The sequence below is a fragment of the Strix uralensis genome, chromosome 19 (assembly GCF_047716275.1).
Source record: "Strix uralensis isolate ZFMK-TIS-50842 chromosome 19, bStrUra1, whole genome shotgun sequence".
Lineage (NCBI taxonomy): Eukaryota > Metazoa > Chordata > Aves > Strigiformes > Strigidae > Strix > Strix uralensis.
This window is the reverse complement of record NC_133990.1, coordinates 9,132,693-9,152,937: the sequence shown is the minus strand read 5'-3', so window position 1 is coordinate 9,152,937 and position 20,245 is coordinate 9,132,693. Positions and strand designations below refer to the sequence as shown.

Here is a 20,245-nt window from a genome sequence, read left to right as displayed (position 1 = left end):
TTGAACACAGTAAGCAGATAAGCTTTATGAAAACCCCCAAGAGCCCCCAGCAGCAGGCTGCTGCCTCACCCGCCATCAGGCCCTTGCCAGGCTCAGCGCCACGCTCCCCAGCCAAGAGCTGTGACTCAAGCTACAGAAAGACTCCAAAAACCTCCGAGGGGGGCCAGGGCAAGTTCTTTCTGTTGACAAGACAAAATTTCAGTTGCCAAAGCAGCCGTCAGGGTTACAGGCATCTACTGCTAGCCTACTGCAGCCAGGAGGAGGAAGCTTCTTCAAGCCCATACAAACCAAATGACAGAGACTCCTCACATGTGAATGTAAAACATTTAATTTAAAAATGTTGACACTACAATATATAAAATAGCTATTATAAATGCACATAGTGTATTCTATAGCTGCCAGGTTTACGTTTTTAGGAAACTGTAAGTTACACTGTGGTTAAGACTTGTAGTTTCACCCTCTGAAAAAGTCCACATTTGATCACAGTGATGTATGGTCAGACTAACAGCCCCAATTGTTAAACACTTGGATCAAGTCATAACCAGTTTTATTGCAAAAGGACCCTGTACACATTTATATCAATTCTAGTACCTTACAAGTTTAGCTACCCAACAAGTCATTAACATACAGAAACATGCATGAGAAGCAAGAAAGATCACCCATCCCTTCTGCATATTAGCAACTTGTCACTCCTGAGCAACAAGGCTCACATCACTGAGGTTTATGTGAACAGTCACTTTTAGCATTCATCCTGAGTGAAAGATGGAATGACTTAAGTACAAATGCAACATATTATAAACAATTTCTTACAAAAAAGTCACAAATTAAAACCAAAGTATTTTACAGAATTTACTACAAAACACCATAAAAACAGCCTTCACTTAAGCCCTCTCCCCCCGTATCCTGCGAGCCAACTGGATATCTTTGGGCATGATGGTGACTCTCTTGGCATGGATGGCGCACAGGTTTGTATCTTCAAACAGACCCACCAGATATGCTTCGCTGGCCTCCTGTTTCAAGAGCACAAGAAGAAACGTCGTTAGAAACGCCCAGCGAAGCACACTCAGCACCGCGAGCGCCGAGGCCCAGCAAAGGCCGCGAGCTAAATACCTGCAGCGCACCGATGGCTGCACTCTGGAACCTCAAGTCTGTTTTGAAGTCTTGGGCGATTTCCCTGACCAGCCGCTGGAAGGGCAGCTTGCGGATCAGCAGCTCCGTAGACTTCTGGTAGCGACGGATCTCACGGAGGGCAACAGTGCCCGGCCTGGGTGAGGAGGAGGAGGGAGGGAGCAGGTGAGCCGGGGCAGGGGCTGCGGCAGCGCCGGGCCGGGCCGTGCCGAGCCGAGCCGGCGGCCTTACCTGTAGCGATGAGGCTTCTTGACGCCGCCAGTAGAGGGGGCGCTTTTCCGGGCCGCCTTGGTGGCCAGCTGCTTGCGCGGAGCCTTCCCCCCAGTGGACTTACGGGCGGTCTGCTTTGTACGGGCCATTTTTCTTCACTTACCTACGGAAACACGCACGCGTGACACGGGGCCCAGCTCTCCCCACCCCCGCCGCGGCACGACCCGTCAGGCCCAGCAACACGGCGCTTACCCCCACCCCCCCGCGCTCCGTCCCGTCCAATCCCCTCAAGTCTCAGAAGCGGCAGATGTCGGCGAGCTGCCCCCCTCCCCCGCCGCTGAGGCGGGCAGGCGGCCAGCAGCCTCCCCCGGGAGGGGGAGGAGGAGTCACGGTTCCCCCCTCCGCCCCCGCTTCGCGTCGTGGCCCGACCGCTCCCCTCCCCGGGGGAAGCAGACTGAGTCACGCCGCCTCCTGCTTCCTCCTGGGCCACCCCAGAGAAGAGGGGGGGGATGGGAACCGGCCGTGACTCAGGGCACGTAGGCAAGGCCCGGCCTGTCCACCAGGCTCTAGGAGGAACCAAGGCCGCCAACGGTCGCACAACCCCGTCGCCCGCCACGGAACGCGCCCGAGGGCCGCCACTTACCGCTCGGAGAAGAGGGAAGCACCGGTGCCGGTAGCGCTGCGCACCGAAGCCTGCGCTGCTGCTGCCAGGAGCCGCTCCGCAGCCAACCACCCCCTCACTGCGCCCTCCCCGCCGCGGGGACGCGCCTTTTATGACGGGGGCGGCACACGGCGCGGTGACGTCACAATGCCTGGAAGTAGCGCGCCGCACCATTGGCCGGGACCTCCGCCGGCGCCGTGGCGTCACGACACACAAAGGCCGTGCTCCGGTTCCTCGGCGCTGATTGGGCGCAGGCCCGGCCGCTGATTGGTTGTTAAAGTAGGCGCCCGATTGGGCATTGTGAGGCGAGAAGGGGCCAATCGACGGCGGGCGGGCGCTCTGCGCGCTGATTGGACGAAACGAGGCACGGTTTGGATCCTACCCTTTGTTGCAAAGCTCCACAATGGGAAGTCAATAGGAGCGGGGCGAGCGGCGGCGGGGCGCGGCGGGGCGGCGGGCTTCCCCCGGGCACCCCCCGGCCGGCCCCGGCGGCCCCCGCCGCCTCCCGGCCCGCCCCCCCCTCCCCCGCCCCCGCCACAAAGCGCCTTTCCTGGCGTGCGGTGCGGAGGCGCCCGGTGGGGGGCTGCGAGCGGCGAGGGCCGGGCCAGGCCGCGGGGCCGCCGGGGGGGGGGGGTGGCGGGACCCCCCCGCCGCCCTCCGCCTCCCCCGGCAGCCGCAGCGCGCAGGCCGCGGGGAGCGGCGGCCCTCGGGCAAGATGCGGGAGTCTCCGGTGTGTGGCGGCTCGCTCGGGGCCCGCGTCGTCCCCTCCCCCCCGCCGCGCTCGCGTATGTCGGCGGGGACGAGTGAAGCCCCTCGCACGGGAACGGGCCCGGGCGGCGCCGCCGGCATTTCTTGCCTGGTTGGATCGTGGCAGCAGCCGGGGAACGCGCGTCACGGGACTTGGATCCGGACTGGCCACCCCCGCTGGTCTGTGACCCCCCAGAAGCCAGGGAGAGTGTGACCCTGGGCCCTGGGAGGCCCGGCCCGGGAGCCAGCCGGGCAGCGCGCAGGGGTCGGGGCTGTGTCCCCCTTCCCCGAATCCCACTGGCTTCGTGGGTCGCCCGCAATGCTAACACGGATCGCAAAGTTTCATTGCGAGTAAAAAGCCAGAATCCATCTTCCCTGTAGGTAGCATCTAGGAAGATAAATAGCAATTAAATAAAAGGACAGCCTTTTGGGGGAAGTTGCTGTCTTAAGTTGTACCTGGCTATATATTATTATTTCATGGTAGCAACTGCTGGGAGCAGAGGCAGGTCCCTGCCCCCATGGGAAGGGTACCATGAGCAGGAAGAACAGGTCCCACGTGCCCCGCAGTTGTAGAGCGCAGAATATATTGCGAACACAAACAGACGCCCGCTTAACCGCCGCTCCAAAGGTATCCGTGAGCTCCGCAAACTGGAGCGCAGCTGTAATCATGCAGACTTTGCATGAGGTTGTGCATCCTCCCCGAATGCGTAAGCCTGTCTCGGGCCAACACCCGTGGTGGCGGGCAGAGCGAGGATCGCCGCGGCGCCGGAGCTCGGCACGTAGGGAGCGCGTCTCTTGCTCCTCTGCCTGCTCCGGTAAGTCAAGCAAACGCCCGCCAATATGGTGCGACAGGACCGTCACGTGTGCCCGGGCCGGGACTGCTGGAGGGACGTTGTCTCCTCTGCCTCTGGTCCTCGTTTTCAGGTTCATTTTCTCTGTTGTAAAGGAAAATGTTAATTATTTATCAGAGAGAAAACCTGCATATCAGTGGAATGACTTGGGAGGTGTCAGGAAACAATCATTTGCATTATACGTGTTTTGGAAAATCTGAGGTAAAGAATTCCCTTTTCATCTGAGTTGTTCACGCTTAGGAAAAAGAAATCTAGAAACCTCTTCCGATGATAACAGCATATACTTTAAATTTGTTATTTTTAAGAGCGTACTCCGCTGTCACTAGTGCCAGGAGGCCAGTGCTTAACGTTTGTTACCAGGAGTTGAGAAGCTCCTTAGATAATTTCCCATGTTTTCATAGCAATGGCTGCTCATGCTGCTAATTTTAGAGATACTTTTGATTTTTTGCTCTCTTTAAGAATGGATAAGAGCTGTGCATCCTCTTGGATGAAACAGGCTGATGGAAGGGCGTACACGCCAAAGCTGAAGAGAGCGAACGAGCGCACGTTAACAAGGACCTGCGCAAAGATGAAGTAAATGCGCCCTGGGCACATGCACCTGGCTCGTCCTAAACATTTCTCTGCTCTTGGCGAGTTGTCCCGACTGTGAAACAAAAGAGAGCTAGAAGAGGAAATGGTGTCAGTACCAGATTGTAGAGTAAACATCAGTGTATGAGGATTCCAGTCTGTGGTTTCCAAATCCCTGGGCATGATGTGCACACTGATAGTGTTTTCAGCGTGATTCGTTGATAATTGAAGGGTTTTTTCTGCAGGTTCATCGCTGACAGTGATTTTGTGTTGGGTATATAGGTGTGTATGTGTAGATATTAACTGAAATACCTCCACACATATTGACTTATGAAAAAAGTTGTCCTACTTGACCAAGAGCTGCATAATTATAGTACTCCAGCCTCCCATGGAGGGTTGTTAGATGAATAAGAAGGTATTGACATTCTGTGACTTATTTCTGCAAATGCAAGGGAATAGGCTATTAAATTACCCCAGTAAAAGCCTGCCCACAGCAGACGCTGAATCAGTGTAAATGAGAATTAAAAAAGTTATTTCCCTCCCCAAAACAGCTGCACAGACAGCACGCAGACCAGGCCCAAAAGTTTATTATTAACATCGTTCGCCCTGCGCGTGCTGGCAGAGTTTAAAAAAGGTGTTTGCCTTATAAATCCTTTCTGCCCTCTACCACACAGCTGGAGGATCCCAGCGCGGGAAGTGGTTCTGTGTAGAGCCCAAGAGATCAAAGTCCTATTAAAAGAAACTCGTATCATTTCCTCCCCCGGGAGAGAAGATAATTTACAGAGGAAGCTCTTTGCATGGAAATTCAGCTGCTTCCTTGGACATGGCTCCTTCAGGGGGGGAGTTTCTCCTGGGGGAGGACTGGGAGCTCGTGCGATCTTCTGATGACCCAGCATCCAGGGGCCTTTGGTGTCACCTACTTGGAGGTAGGTTCCCCACGCGGCTCGCTGGGGCTTCCGCCTCCTCCTCCTCCTCCTCCTCTCTGGGACTGCAGTGCTATTCCCAGGCACTTCCTGGATGGTGTTGTCCCGTGGGTGGGGAAGGCCGTGGAGCGATGAGAGATGCCAACACTAAAATAACCCTTTGGCCGGGACGCCGTGCTCCCGCGTCCACGTTCCGTCCCTGAGGCGGAGGGAAGGGGGGGAGGAAGGAAGTGAGGCCGCCTGCCACAAATAACTCTCCATCCTCTCACAGGCCTCCCAGCCCAGCCTCCCCCGCACCCGTCCCTGCTCGCCTGGAGGGGCCGCACTGTCCCCGGGGCTCGGTGCCGCCCCCGGGGCTCGGTGCTGTCCCTGGCCCCGGGCCCTTCCTGAGGGCCGGCGCCGGGGCCTCGCAGCGGGCGCCGTGCCGTCCCGCCCCGCCGCCGGGGGGCGCCCTGGCGCTCCGCCCCTCACCACCGACTACAAGTCCCGCCGCCCCCCGCGCGGCCGGAAGCGCGGCCCGCGCCGCCGCCGGGCGCCCCTGGGGGTTGTAGTCCCGCCGGCCGGAAGCCGCCGCCCGCCGCGTCCCGGGTTGGCGGAGCGCGCGCGCGCGGCGGGACTACAAGTCCCACCCCGCCCCGCGCACCGGGGCGGCAATGGCGGCGGCGGCGCCTGCGCGCGGCGCCCTCCGTGCGGACCGCGCAGAGTGAATAATAAAGGTCTCCTCGGCGGTAGTGGCGGCGGCGGGAGCGGAAGGCAGGAGGCATGTCCAAGGGCCCGGTGGCGAGCGGCCCCGCCGCGGCCGGGCCGGCGAGCGCCGCCAGCGCGCTGCAGGCGCAGCCCGAGAAGCCGCAGCACTACACGTACGTAGCGAGAGCTTCCCCGCCGCCGCCCGCCCGCCCGCGCGCCAACACGCGCCTGACGTCAGCGGGCAGCGTGCGGCACGCGCGCACGGAGACCCGCCGCCCGCCCGCGCGGCACCGGCTGGAACCGGCCCCAGCCGGCGCGGGCCGGCGGGTCCCGCCTGCGGGGGGAGGGAGGGGGGGGCGGGGCGGGGGATGAGCGACTCCCCCTCCCCCCCCCCCCCCCCCCCCGCCCCCCCCCTCTTCCCGCGGGTCGCGCCGGCCGTGATGTGACGCACCGGGGCGGCGGAGCACCGGCGGCCGCGGCCTCCCCCGGGGGTGTGGGGGGGCCCCTGTGGCGGGTCGGCCGCCATCCCAGCTCCGGCCCCTGCGAGGGGGTGGCCGGCCGGCTGTCATCGCCGGGTCCTGCTGCCCCCCGTCCCCCTCGGCGGGGTCCCCCTGCATGCCCTCACGCCGGCCTGGTGGCTCCTTCCCCCCGTGTGGAAGTGGCACGCGTGGAGGTGGCACTTTGGGGTGCTGGGCTCCTCGAGCTCCGCGGCCCGGGGCTGTCACCCCGGTCCTCCACCCCCTGAGGAGTCTTGGAGGGGCTCCTCGAGCACCTGTGGAGGGAAGCGTCGTGAGGAGACGGGTGCCACGTTGTGTGACTGTCCCCAAGGACCGAAAGCCGGCCGGTGTGTGCCTGCGAGAGATGGCTCGAGGGGGGCCCCTCGTCAGGACAGGCGTCTTTGAGAAGTTGCCCACGGGCAAGCTAAGGAATGTTTTACACGTGTGTGTGAGAAATATCCCCCGTAGGAAACGTTACCCGAAGTCACGAGCCGCGCTTGTCCTGTTCCCACCTCTTCTCGCACCGCTCTGGTGCGATTCCTCTGTGAAGGGAAGTTGGTGCCTCTTGGTGCGTATCGCCTCCGTTGCTGGAGACGGTGCCTCAGTGAAGGCTTATTGCTGGAATGTGCCTTCCCTAAGCAGAAAATACCATTTCAGAGTGTTGTCCCAAGGATATACGGTCTCCTGGAGCTTGTGCTGTGTGAACTTGGCCTGTGATAAGTTGTTTGGGTTGGAAAGTGTGGCAATGATATTCAGTTCTTTTGCAATAGGGATAACGGGGTGGATTGAGAGTGAGCGTTGTCTTTGTGAGGATGGGCTAGTGATGGACGAGTAATGGATGGAAATAGGTCAGGTGTTGCCTGTTCTCCTTAAAAGGAAAAAGTTTGGGACTATTCCTTGTGAATAAAGTATGTGTACCAAACTGTCTACCCTTATCATTTTAGGGTGTTGTCTGCATACAGAAGAAATGTCATACAAGTTACCCGTATCTCTCATTTGTGTTGATGCCCCCACCCACAATGAGAAGGGCAGGTTCAGAGTGTGGTCTGTGTTCTTTTAGTTCTCGTTTTCATAAAGTTGGTGGACTTCTTTGCTGCGTTCACGCTATGATACACGGAATAAAAAGAGCTGCGAGAGAAGCAGAGGCACGGATCCGTACAACCGGTATGCCTGCTGCAGGGATCACAGGCTATTTGACATCCTCTTCGGGCTATTCAGAAGACTGAGTCTGGGCTTCTAGGTTTTACATCCATCGTGAAGGTCCCGTTGTGATCTTCAGGGAGGTGGCAAGCCACAGCCTCATCGGTTACTTTATTTCTGGTGGTGTCTACAGTTAAAGTTTGACAGCTTTATAGGAAAAACTGGCATGAAGGAGTCTCCTAGGAGTGTTGCTGTAGTGGTAAGAGAGGGTGCAGGTGGAGTACAGAGTGAGAGGTGGAGTGACACCAACGACAGAGAAGCAATCGGTCAAAAGTGAGAGGGGGGGAAGAACCCAGGTGACAAGGAGAATGAGGTAGAGCGATTATAAGTATGCTAGGGAGAGGAAGCCGAAGGTGGTAACGTGGCTAAGCATGACCATGGAAACAAGGATATCAAAGATTAGGAAAGAATCAATGGAAGAAACAGTTCAAGAAATGGGAGGAGAAGAGGAAGGTCAGGATCTGGTAGCAGAAAAGGACAGAGGAGGAAAATGGAACAGTGTGGAACAAAGGTGGTGGTGCAATTAGCTGCTTTCCAGAAGGCAAAACACGGATTTTCAGATGGATGCTAAAAATACTTCAGTGGAAACAGTTGCAGAGAAGCTGAATAACCATAAGTGAAGGATGGGTTTGGGGGCTGCAGTGTGCTGACAGCGGGATGTGAGCCATACTTTGAAAGTCTTGGATTTGTACACTAGGTCACATCATACTGTAAACCTCCTTCTGATAACATATGGGAACTTATTTGGTGGTCGTTCATGTGAACAAGTTGTATGTTGTCAAAATGTAAATATTTTCTTCCTTTTTTTCCTTAAATATAGTTTGTTTCCATAAAATGACATGAAGGTTACAAGTTGTAAACTCAAGTAAGCTTAATTATCTGCATACTTTGCTGTTCCCTGGGGACAGGCAATCTGGTGCTGGGGATCTCTGCCTTGGAAAGTTTTGGTTGTGTTTGTTAGGAAACGTTCCAATTTCCATATTAGTGTCGATTTCTAAACTCTTGTTATTATTTGCATGAGATTTTTAGGTACTTTGAACTGCAGTTCTAGATCCTGTCAGTAAGCCTTTGTATTTGTTCTAGACGTACAGCAAAAGAAAATCTGAAAAAAATAGAAGTAGTGATGCTATCTCGCACCTTTGGCACTGTTTGCTGGTGGAAGAGCTTAAAAAACCCCTTCAATTGTGTCCGCCGTGCAGCTGGATACTCCCGGAGACCAAGTCATTCTGGTATATGCCAGACTTTGCTATTTAATGACGAGCGGCGTGTTTCTCATCTGGGGATCTGCTATTCCGTTTGTAGACTTCACATGAGTAATGAAACACTCGACAGCTCTCTGGGTTGCTGGGTTAGAGAGTTCTGCGTGTGGCTGTTCCCTGCAATCCCGTAGCGGGATGAGGTCGGTGTACTCCTCAGAACAAAGGGGTGAGCTGGGCTCCTGCCTGGGGTACCTGCGGGCTGGCGTGGCTTTGATCTGCTTGGGGCGATGTGCTGTGCAGGGCTTTGTTGATTGCTCATAGTGGGAAGTGGATTTGGTTTGGGTACGCTCTGTCAAACCTCAACTAAGTGTTGGCTTTGCGCCGTTTCTTAGCTCTGCTGGCAGGGTTATTTCTGTGTGTATCTATCTCTGTCTTTAATGTGTTACCTACAAATGTGGATAGAGGCTGAGTTCAAAGAAACTGAAAGCAAGTGATCAGTCATTTGGAGTTGTAGATACCGAGTAGGATGGTGTAGTTTTGTTTTGGTACAGTCTCTCCATTTGGCTGTTTCTGTCTTCATTGGTTTTCAGTCAGGCTGGACTCTTTAATTGTGAATTGTAAAGATTGTATCCACTGCTTAGGTGTTTATCGATCTGGCAGAATTTAGATGAGTGAAAGTGGAGCAGTCCTTTGTTTGCTGTGCATTCACCTGAAAGTCAGACAGTTTAATAACTCTGTAGGGAAGCAAACGTTCCAGTGAAGATAAATTAACCCATTTAATGAAAAGACGAAGAGTGCCTTCATTCTATCTATTCTATTCAAAATACACATGCTCAAAAGCAGTGTTGAAACTATTCTGATTTAGGTGATAAACTCTTTGGGACACAGATTTGCGGGGCATAACCCAGATCGTTGCTACTCAAGATAATTCTCTTGAGTGTGCCTGTCTTAAATATGAGCAGCCATCCTGTAAATAAACGTCAGGTTTCCGTGTCCCCGCAGGCTGTACCCTCACTTGAGTTCTGGACCAAGATGCCTGGGAGCACATCCTGTCTTCCTTTGTACTACAGCAAGATAAGCTTTGTGATTATGCCTTTGCAGCATAAAAGACAAAAAACTTGTCTTTCTTTTTGCACGAGGGAAGGAATTGTGGGAAATTCCTGAAGGATTAGTACCCTGTAAGAAGTGCTAGACCTGCATCCACACAGTTGATCGTGATGTCATGTTAGTGACTGCTGGCCTGCACTCACCCAAGCTTTATCTTGCAACCATTTTGATGCCAGCCATTTAGAGGTAGAAGGACTAGTGCACTTGAGAGTGAAGGACATTTTAAGTGGGGATGAAGATCAGGTTGGTGCAATGCTTTACTTACAGCTGAAATCAAAGACATTTTTGTATCTGCATGTTTTTGAGTAGTGCCTTGTCTGGGGGTTTTTCAGCCTTAAATAGGAACTATGATTAGGACAGTGATGGAAATACGGGCGAAGAAGAAATAAAAATAGCAAGATCATAGGTGGACTTGGATTTCAATAAAGAGCTTGCACGTGCAGCCTTATTTATCTCAAAAGCTTGTGTTTAAATTCTTACTCAAGACCAACAGCAGACGAAAACGCACCTCAAAGCATTTGTAGTAGCAGAGAGTAATCCTTATCTTCTTATCAGTGGACAGTGTCTTATCACTGGCAGGGCAAACACAGCGTGTCTGATCTCAAATGTGCAGACTGAGTGTCTGTGGAAAGAAAACTAAAAAACCAGATGTGTAGCTAACATGTTCCCAGAGTTGTTGCTTTTTCTATAAGTGGCTTGCTCTTCTAGAACCCTTGGCATTTGTCTGCATAGTCTGTTAGATTATACTTTTGATGTGCTTGAATTGGGTGGTCTTCAGAACCTGGCAAATACATTTAGGCTTTTGAAACTGTTTTTAGAAACCTTTTGTGTTCTTTTTAAACCATCAGAACTCTTAAAATAACAAACTGTTGCCCTAATTCTGCTTTGGTTTTACTGGTGACAACTCTTAGATCAATAAGCTGATATGGACTTACACATAAATAGAAACTAGCCCTGTTGTTTAAACAAAGCAAAAAAACAACCAAAACCCAAACAAGAACTCCCACAAGCAACCCAGAAAACAAAAACAACAAAAAAAACCCCCATGCGTTTTTAGGTTTCAACTTTGGTAATACCCTCGGAGATAGTTGGGAAAGGACAGAATAAGTCAATACTTCTAAACCAGGGACTTACCGCTGGTCTACTACATAGTTACCTGTGTATGTCAGCTTATCAGGGAAGCATAAGCTGGTTATTACTGCTGCTTTTTAAGTCTGTGTGAACTTCACTGAACACAGGTCCACCGCAAACTGTTATTAGGAAGTGTGAATAGTTACAGGAAGTTGGAAATATAAAGTACTGGAGTGTGAACAGGAAGAGCTGCCTTCACAGTATGTGCTTACCACCGAATACATAGACTGAAAAATAACACTGGATTTTATGGCCCTTCAAAGGATGAGTGTCGAAAGCCTGCAGCTTGAGAGGTGGGCCGGTGGGTGGTGTGGGTCTTTCGGGCCTGATCAGTCAGGCTCTGCGTTGTCCTGCTGATCAATGCACGTGCTGAGGCAAGAAGGTATTTCTTGTCCCTTGTGTTGAAGGGGGTGCTGGAGCTGTGGGTTTCTTGCTACGCTTACACTTAATAAGTGAGTGCTTTTGGGTATCAAAAGTGACAGGGAATTCACATACAGATGACTGCTCTATCGGCAGCGTATAGATATTTGGCAGAGTGAAAAGCTTCATGTATTGCTTTGACATTTTCAGAATTAGTTTGGGTCTGGCAAGGCTTGGCATTTCAAAAATCCAAAACTCTGTGAAAGAGGAGAGGGATTCAGTCATGCAGGATTCTTCCAACTTGGAAAATGGTTCCTTCAATTTTCTGATTAAAAAGTATTGTGTTAATGCTTATACATTGCTTACATTAGCATATAGGATATTTTTCTGTGGCATGAGAGGCAAAATTTAAATTAATAATTCTTTTAGAAAACCTCAGAGCTTAGAGTTTCCCGTTATATCAATTTTTCTCATTTTGTAGGTTTATGTGTTGTCTAATTTATTTTTTTTTATATTGTGTGGCTTTATTTTAAGGAAAATTCTGTTGGAGTTCAGTATTTTAGTTTTCTCTAGATCTTCTCCTTCCACCAGAATAAGGTTTTTCTAACTTCTGTGGCAGCAGCAATGTGCAGCTTTCTTGTTACAAAGGGTCTGACCAATGTTCTCCAGAAAATCTTCCGGCAGTGCGTTACAACATTTCTGCCTAGCTGCTTGCTGGATGTTACTGCCCCTGTAACAACGTGGCAGGAGGGAATGTGTCAGTACATCAGTTAATATGCAACACAATAAGCGTGATTAGCATGAGCTAACTGTCACTGGTAGACTGTATTAATATACCAGGCTGTGAACTGGAGCCACCAGAGAGCAGGCACATGTTCCTTTCTGTTAACCCTGCTATAAGGAGCTGTAATTTCTAAGAGAGGAGCAAAACAAAAAGCTGGTGCAATAATGTCTTGAATTGCTGTGTTGAGGCTCACGAGAACCTGTTTGTCTGGACCCTAAGAGCTACGTTCATTTTCAGAGGATGCCAAGGTGGTGTTTTGTTCCTTCCGTTAACTTTTTGCTTTTCAAAAACTTCATAAATCTTTTTGAAAGCACAAGAAACAGGGCTGAAAGAGATGGTGAGAAGTGACCTGGTCCATCCTTTTGCCCAACAGGATCACCTACACCTAAACGGTATCTAAGAATTTTTTGTCTAATTGTCATTACTTTTTTAATATTGTGTCAGTTTCCTCCTTAAAGACTCCTTAAACTAGATTTTGGTGAAATCTTAGGCTACAAGAGGGAGACGATCACAGAGGTTTCTACATTATAAGGCCTTTATCTACTCTATAAGCTTTTTGTAACATTCAGCACATCACTTGCAAATCAGGTACAAAGTTGGTACTGAAAGCTATGCCCTGTGCGTGCACAGAGCCAGCCAGCAGATCCCCTGGTCTCCTAAATGAATGAATGTGCCAGCAGGCTGTAGAGCAAGTGCAATTTCTTAGTTACCTTTTTTCTCCACTTCATTGAGAAATAGTTTGTCTTCAGTATCAGGGCAATCAAAAAAAAGCCTCACCAGAAGGGTACATAGGGAGATGCTGAAGGCTTGTACTTCTTCAAACTCCGCCTAGTGATGACAGCCAATTTAGATGCTTGTGATAATTTTCTCAGCAATCTCTGTCTTGTGTATTTTGATCAGTGCTTGATGCAGTTAATACCAGTTTGACATTTGAAATATCAGTTGGAATGAATGTTCCCTTAAAATGAATACCAATGATTTCTTCTCTTCTTACATTTGTTGCAGGCTGTCTTCTGACTCAGACACCTTCACCCCGCCGTAGTGTTCATTCAGGTTTAGAAGGTTATTGTTACAACAAGAAAAGTTCTAGGTTTTCTTTGAAAGAAATATTTCAATTTTAAGTGCTAAATTGCAATGATGGCAAGAAAAGTGCTAGCTCACTGAGATGCTTGTTACTGGCCTGATTCTTATCTCTTATTAAAAGTCAGAGACGTTTAATTGAATATAGTTGTCAGAACATTGGCAAAAGAGGAACTTATACTGAGTTTGTGGTTAGACAAGAAAAATCTTAGGCCATCCCTAGCTATCTGTTGGTCAAAAACTGCAAATGTATTTTAGTAGAGCATACTGGCTTAAGAATGATGTCACTGTTAATTACAGTTAAGAAATGAATGTTGGATTGCTTTTTATGATCGTATGCCTAGAATTTCTTTAGATTAATAAGCAGTTATGCACATATGGAAAGGGAAATATTTTCTTGAAACTATACCTGATGAATATCTGCAGAAATCTGAATTAAAGTCAGTATTGTTTTACTTGTTAGCCTTCATCTTCAGCATGTCACCACAGTTCAAAAAGAAGCTGTCAGTCCCAACCCAATATGCTCAGAGGTGATTTTTCTCTAATTTTCAATAGACTGTGAGCTTTCATTAATAGCACTTGAATATTACCATCATAGCAGAAATAAAACTAGCAGATGCCTCAGGGCAATTGTGCAGCTTTACAGCAAGAAAAAAAAAATCGTTTGCACATTTAAAATATCTTGAGAATGCCACCAGATTTATTCCTGTATTGATTAGTCAAAATGGAACATGAGAAGTTGTGGTATAGCCTGGGATTTGACTGCTTTCCCCTTGGTGGAGAGCTGGTATACCTCTTGATGTCAGCCTACCTGTTTGAAGCGCAGTCTCACATGGGGCCATATAATGGTGCTTCTTTGGACCAGTCCTCCTGTGCGTGTAGGACTTTTATGGAGTGTTGAAAGAGTCCCCTGGGCTGTAGCAGACATGAATGAAGTCTCATTTGACTGCTGAATAGAAGAGAAAATTGATTGAATAGCTAACATTGATTCTTCAAAAATCAACCAGTAAGAGTTGGCTCTTATCTTTGCGCTGGCACATGTGTTATGGGATGCAGGTTCATGCTTGTTAGATAATCACCGTGTTTTGTTTCAGGCTCAGAACAGAAAATGTCTGTTCACAAATGTAAGCCCTTCCAGAGAGGCTGCTGCAAATCTGGTTGGCATTTAACCTGAGAAGAAGCAGATGCCATTTCATTTTCAAATGTAGATTGGTCTGGATGAGAGCACTATAGATCTGTCATTTCTTGTGGAGTTTTGGTTTTCTGGGTTTGGTCCAGCATAAGTGTAGACCTTCAAACAGTTCACGTACTGTCTGTTGTGAGTGTGGGGCTGCAATTGATCTACAGGCTGTTTGTTAAATCATGAGGGGTTTTGGTGTGGTCAGGAGAAGGAAGGTTACTGTGCTCTATTTCTGAAGCACCTCTTGTGAGACAAGACGTTGAGGGTTAGCTGCCTAAAAATGCTCATAAAAATCTGTAACTGAAACCCTGAGCTATGTGTAATGGCTTGTATGGAAATAATATTTTTCTGAATTAGCCTTTTTGAATTCTTGCATGTGGGATGTTTTGTTTTAGGAACTAGCAGAGTGAGTAACACAAGTTTTTAAAACAGCCCAGCCCTGTTCCCAGCCTTCGCTAGTGTTTCTACAGTTGCGAGCGCTGGGTAAGGCTTTGTTAGTGGTTGAATCGATGGCAGGAGAAGTACAGTGTGGAAAAACTTTAATTTTTACAGTACAGGACATCAGTGTATTATTGAGACCTTAATTCACTGTAGTCTAGTGCAGCAAACCTGATGCACGTCAACGCCATTTGAACTCTGCCTTTCTGCAGACGTTCTCCATGTGTCTGAGGCTACAAACACTAACGCCAGGATAAAGAAGCATCATCTATCCAATCCAGTTAATATAAGATAGAAAATTTATCTGGATATAAGGTGAATAAATGACCATAATAGACAAGTCTGTGGATGGATGTTTTTGCGAACTAATTAGTAGTAAAATATTGAACTGCTCATATTTAAGCACATGTTGATATATTGTGCTGACAATTAAACCAGGTATAAACCTTCAGCAGTGTACAGCTGTCTGGATGCAGTAAGCTCCAGTATTTTCACTGAAACAGTTAGGCTCAACCCACATGTTATTGAAAAATAATTATTTCAATATGATCCTGTTCTCATAGACTCTGCACTTACACAGGTGCTGTAGGGAAGGATTAATGGCAGCTAAATAGTTTGTAGAGCAGAAACCAACCCACAGAGTGATGAGGGTTGTCTCACCTGGGGGCGATCCATGTTTGAAAACAGGGAGGTGTACTTTAGGCACAGCTGCGTCGTTTACATAAACTAGCGGTGTTAAATCGAAAATATGTCATTTAAACTTGGAAAAAAATGGCTGTGTTTTTAAAACATCACATGAACTGTCAAAATGCTTAGTTAATTTTGAGGTCATGTCAAATAATACATATTCATGGCCAACTAATTTGGGGAAAAACATAAAACTCAAGGAAATGTAAATGTAAACTCAAGACTTTCTGCAGAGTTCTGGATCTTGCTCAATGGCTTTTAAGGAAACATCTCTGAAATGTAATGCAGTTAAATGTTTGCATATGCCTGTGCTTGGATTGTTTTAATTAAAAAAGGTGAAAGCTCTGTGTAAACAAACACTTGTGTTTAAAATGGGTTTTATTGGTATGGCTTGGTCATACACATTTCATGGTCCACTGATGCAACAAGTTTATGCTTTTCAAAGAGAGCACTGCCAAAAAAATGACTCAAATTGTTTTATTCGTCGGGTTTGAATGACACAACTCGATGTATGCCAAGCCTAAGGGATGCACAGCTCGAGGGAAGTCTGAACACGCACCTCTTTCCCCTGACACCCACAGACTGCAGCACAATTGTAACTCAGCAGAGCTTGTGTCTTGGCTGTTCACAAATGTAATAAATGTTCATTTCATTGAGTTAACTCCGAGTTGAAAGCCTTGATTTTTCCTTCCTCATCAAGACAGAGCATTGGTGAGCTACTTAGCTACAACATGGTATTTCTCTCGAAACACCAAACAGCGTTTTGCCTGAAGCTGGTGCAAGGCTGTCTTCCCGTGGTGGACTGGCACCATGCTGTAGTTAGTGTCTCTCTTTGTTTTTCCTTAGTTTTTTCAGCATAGACAAGACACAACTGTTTGTGTCTGACATTTTTCTTTTAATTGAAAAATGCCTGATCATTTCTGATAGTTGCCAACACGTTATTTTTAGCATGAACTTTTGCAGTCACTCAGCTAAAGTTATTATCTGTAAAGTATTGCTAGTATGTAGTTCTTTTCTTGCAGCTGAATTGAATTAGTTACATTGTTGTCCACCTCATGATCTCCTTTGAAATCCAGAAATAGTTACAGTAGCGATCAGGTTACTGTTGAATATGACTATTGTACTTGCTGGTGTGTTATCCTTACTTCTCTGTAATCTAGCAGTTTGAATTTTAGCTTCTGCAGTAAACACTATCCTTTAGCACTTACTTGAAAGCATCCAGCTCAACTTTACTTGCTAAATCGATCAGATGTCTAGGAAAAGGAAAACTGGTGAGTGCTGCCTACCTATTTCTGTAGTGAAAAGTGGGGGAGCCATGGGCTTTGGATGTGAGCAGTTGTCTTTTTGATCACTAAGGTACACAATGAGTTATATGAACTCTTAAAACAAAAAAACCTCCACAACCAAACAAGCCCAACTCCATGCATCTGTAATAAGTCTCTCCAACTCTCACTTTCTTTATTTGACCTTAGACTGACATTATTGTCAAGCTCTAATGGAGAAAGGGAAATCTAACAGCTTTAAAATCACACAGTGCTGTCTGCTGTGTGACCTTTTTCCAGTTGATGGTTCAATTTATTTAGGTGATAAAGAAAACACTGAGGCATGTGAAGTCTATCTTCTTGACAGATGTGAGCTCACTGAAACTTTTTCCTCATCCTTTTCTCCTTCCGCACATTCACAGTCAGCCTTTTGTTTTTAGAAAGTGATCCATATATTTTTCTTTGGGATTTAAATGCTTTCTAATTTTTTCAAGGTTTACAAAACTGCACCTGGCTGTTGAGGGTATGGAAAGGCAGATAGACTGATAGTTGTGGAGATGTGCTCAAAGAGAGATGTTTGCATTTTGTGTCAGGTGAGGCACAGCGTATGCAATAGCCTTAAAGTGTGAGGATTTGGTCAGGTCTGTGAGGTTATTTAGAAAAATACCATTAAATATGGAAAAGCAGAAATATCCAATAGTGGTGAGCCACAGTAACTGATAAAGATTACTGGTAAAACCTGGTCAGAACTTTTCCTAGAATCATGATGAAAACCTTCAAGATTGCCGCTAAAAGTGTTTGTTATTGTTTGCTATTCAGCAGTGATTCTTTTGAGGCTCTGTTTCATTATTAGATTACATGTGCCAGTAAGTGAAAAATACTGTTTATTGAAACAGACTTGTATTAACTACTGCTCTTATTAGAAGGATGCTAAACATTTCCTTGCAGAGGTTTGGGCAGGCTGTAAACCAGGCTGCTGGTAGTCTGCAGCTGTCAGTTGAGGGATTTGGGGTTGCCTTGTGCCCACCCCTGGGAACAAGGAACTACAACTCCTATGAAGTTGGATTGTTTGTTTCACCTTTTTCTCCCAAATCCCAAGAAATCTTGAGAGTCGAAGGCTATATTCCCTGCTGGGAAGCTTGCTTTGCATTGAAATACCAGCATTTTATAAGACGTCGTGGGAATGCTGGTATCAAACACTTTCTCTGAATTATTTTGGAATGACACTATTCTTTTAAGTTCCTAGTTTTTTTCCCCCCAATTATTCTGGAACACCTTCTTTGCCCTAAGAGCAAAAACTCATGAGCAATGTCAAAGCTGCATATCATGGGTTTTCTCTATCAATAATGATATGTTAAACGAAAGGTGCATTAGTAGGATTTTTATTGAGTATCCTGTTGGAATAAGTAGATTCTGTCATGCACCACTGACTCATTTCAATTGGAATACCACAGTTCAGTAAAAGAAAATAATTGAGTCATGGGTTTCTTACTTAAAGTGTGTCTGATATCATCTTCTGCAATAAAATTTTATGAGGGTGAAATGAATTTAGAGAGTTGATTAAATACGGACAGTTCTTTTCCTCTTGTGCTGGGGTGGCTCTTTTTGCTTAAGAAGAAGATAGCAGTTTTGAAAATACTTTCAATAGATGAGCATTATTGAATTAGAAACATCTATGTCTACAGTTAGATACTTTCTCCTGGGTTTTGCAATGCTGCCGACTTTGCAGGCAGTCTCTTGGGCTAGCACACCCTGGTTTACTTCAGATAATTTTATCTGTGTTGGCTCAAACCCCTAATTTAAACTTTAAAGCTAAGCTGGTGATTTAAATTTATTTTTTTATTATTTTTCTTTTTTGCCTAAACTGAATTAGGAAAACTTTTCCCATCTTGCTGTCTGGACACATCGGTGCCAGTAAGAGCTTACAGCAAAGGAAAGCTGATGAGCAGCTGAGAGCAGTGACCTCTGTCATGCAGACTGCGTTTTTCAGGAAAGACGTCTGTCTACAAGTGAGGTGAACTGGGACCACCTGAAACTTTATGACGAGGTCTACAGCCTCATGCAGTTCTGTCTGAAACAGCAGGACGTGACTGATACAAAAATGCCAGCAAAAGTCCCCAGCATTCCCATGTACTTTTGTGCCGATGAAATTGTATCTTTGCCAGTGTGATCCTCTGCTGAGAGAAGGCAGACAGGACTGAAATAAATGGTAATGGCAGAAGAGCATTTTCTTCCTGATATTTGAAATCTTACCAGGAGCTTAAGCCTTGGTTTAAAAAAAAAAAAACAACACCCAACCAAAGACTTTATTTGTACATTTCCTGGTTAGATTTGCCTCTGTGGGCTCTTTTGGACAGTAGCTAGTACTAAGAGTCTTTATACAGCCCTGAACTAGTAATTTCTAACATTAGTGCTAATAAGAAAGTGAAGTGTCCATGTCAGGCTGGACTTCACAGAAACGACCGGAGCCTGTGCTGTCTGAACGTGGCCTGGGTTAGTTTTGTGTGGCCAAGGAGCAGCTGCAGGGATGGAGCCCCACTGACAGCAGCCAGAGCTTTGAGCGTGAGCTTGGTCGCTAGTGTAAAAGATGTCAGTAGTTTACACTGGTCTAACACTATATAAACAGCACTGGTACCAATGACTTAAGGCGGGCCTTTACTGAGGGTGCTGTAGCATAGTTTTGTGAGTGTAAACACACACCCACTGTACGCGACATCTAGATGACAGCGGTGTTAGATCTCGCTATTGTCCTACATTTACAGACAGGGTCCTAGTCTGGATTAGCCAAACAATTATCTAATGGTTTTCTCTCTGGTGTTGTACTGCTGCAGAAGATTCAGATCCTGTTTATGAGCTTCCGCACTCTCTTTGGGCCCGAGAGGAATTTTGGCAGAAAGGGGATTGACTGGGAGGAGCAAGGAGGGCTGCAAAGGAGAGGAGCTCATCTTGGGGCCTATGTAAAGATTTCAAATAGTGCAGGGGGTGTCGGAAGCAAAGGAGGGCCTGGTTTTGTGTTATGGAGAAACAAGAGTTTGGAAGAGTTGGTTTTAATCCTTCTGTTTCCACGCTCCTCAGTATTATTTCTCTCCCCCCAGTCTTCCTGATTCTTCTGTTACAAAGCAGAGACTTCTCTCTTGGCATCACTGTGCATCTTCCAGTGATTTCAGGGAGCTTTGGGGAAGGCTTTTAATGAGGAATTTGGAGCTCAGCTGTCTTCGTGCATTACCAGCAAATTTTCGAATTGAGCTCATGCCACTGCATGTGTGACTTAGGTCAAGTTTGGCAGGAAGTTTGCAGCCCTGGAACACAGTACGGATGCAGGTATCCTCCCGTACTGAGCTGCTTGAGCGCACCGGGTGTGAACAGACCAGATCTGCAAAGCTGCAGCAAGGCAAGAAATCTCTGCTGCAGCAGGCAATGAATGCGACCAGGACAAGGCTGCAATTGTTGAGTTTAAAAACAAAGCTTCTAGGTTAGTTTCTTCTTGGTTTATGGTTTGGTTTATTTTTTTTTTTTTCCCTCTTTCTTTCTAGGTTTGATTTTTTT

General features: G+C 47.7%; 2 protein-coding genes across 8 annotated transcripts in view; one reads left to right on the top strand and one right to left on the bottom strand.

Moving 5' to 3' along the window:
- Window positions 1-310: 310 nt before the first annotated feature.
- H3-3B (H3.3 histone B) lies at window positions 311-2,169 on the bottom strand. The gene is made up of 4 exons (XM_074889469.1): window positions 1,982-2,169; window positions 1,360-1,501; window positions 1,111-1,264; window positions 311-1,010 (listed from the first exon to the last, which is right to left on the bottom strand). Exons 2-4 carry the CDS (start codon window positions 1,485-1,487, stop codon window positions 882-884), a joined length of 411 nt encoding a protein of 136 aa, XP_074745570.1. The 5' UTR covers window positions 1,488-1,501; window positions 1,982-2,169; the 3' UTR covers window positions 311-881.
- A 3,586-nt stretch (window positions 2,170-5,755) lies between these two features.
- The window catches only part of UNK (unk zinc finger), a 45,979-nt gene continuing 31,489 nt past the window's right edge, over window positions 5,756-20,245 (top strand). For 4 of the 7 annotated variants that reach the window (XM_074889463.1, XM_074889466.1, XM_074889465.1 and 1 more), the window contains exon 1: window positions 5,756-5,947. In XM_074889463.1, the coding sequence (XP_074745564.1) occupies window positions 5,850-5,947 (98 nt within the window). In that variant the 5' untranslated portion in view covers window positions 5,756-5,849. The remainder of the gene's footprint in view (window positions 5,948-20,245) is intronic. The other 3 variants (XM_074889468.1, XM_074889464.1, XM_074889467.1) reach the window with 1 other exon arrangement.

Excerpts from the sequence above, each read along its gene's own strand:
- H3-3B (XM_074889469.1), bottom strand. The coding sequence starts at position 1,487 with ATGGCCCGTACAAAGCAGACCGCCCGTAAGTCCACTGGGGGGAAGGCT. Across the intron at positions 1,265-1,359 it reads AAGAAGCCTCATCGCTACAG|GCCGGGCACTGTTGCCCTCC; the intron begins GTAAGGCCGCCG and ends CTCCTCACCCAG. Across the intron at positions 1,011-1,110 it reads CAGCCATCGGTGCGCTGCAG|GAGGCCAGCGAAGCATATCT; the intron begins GTATTTAGCTCG and ends CTCTTGAAACAG.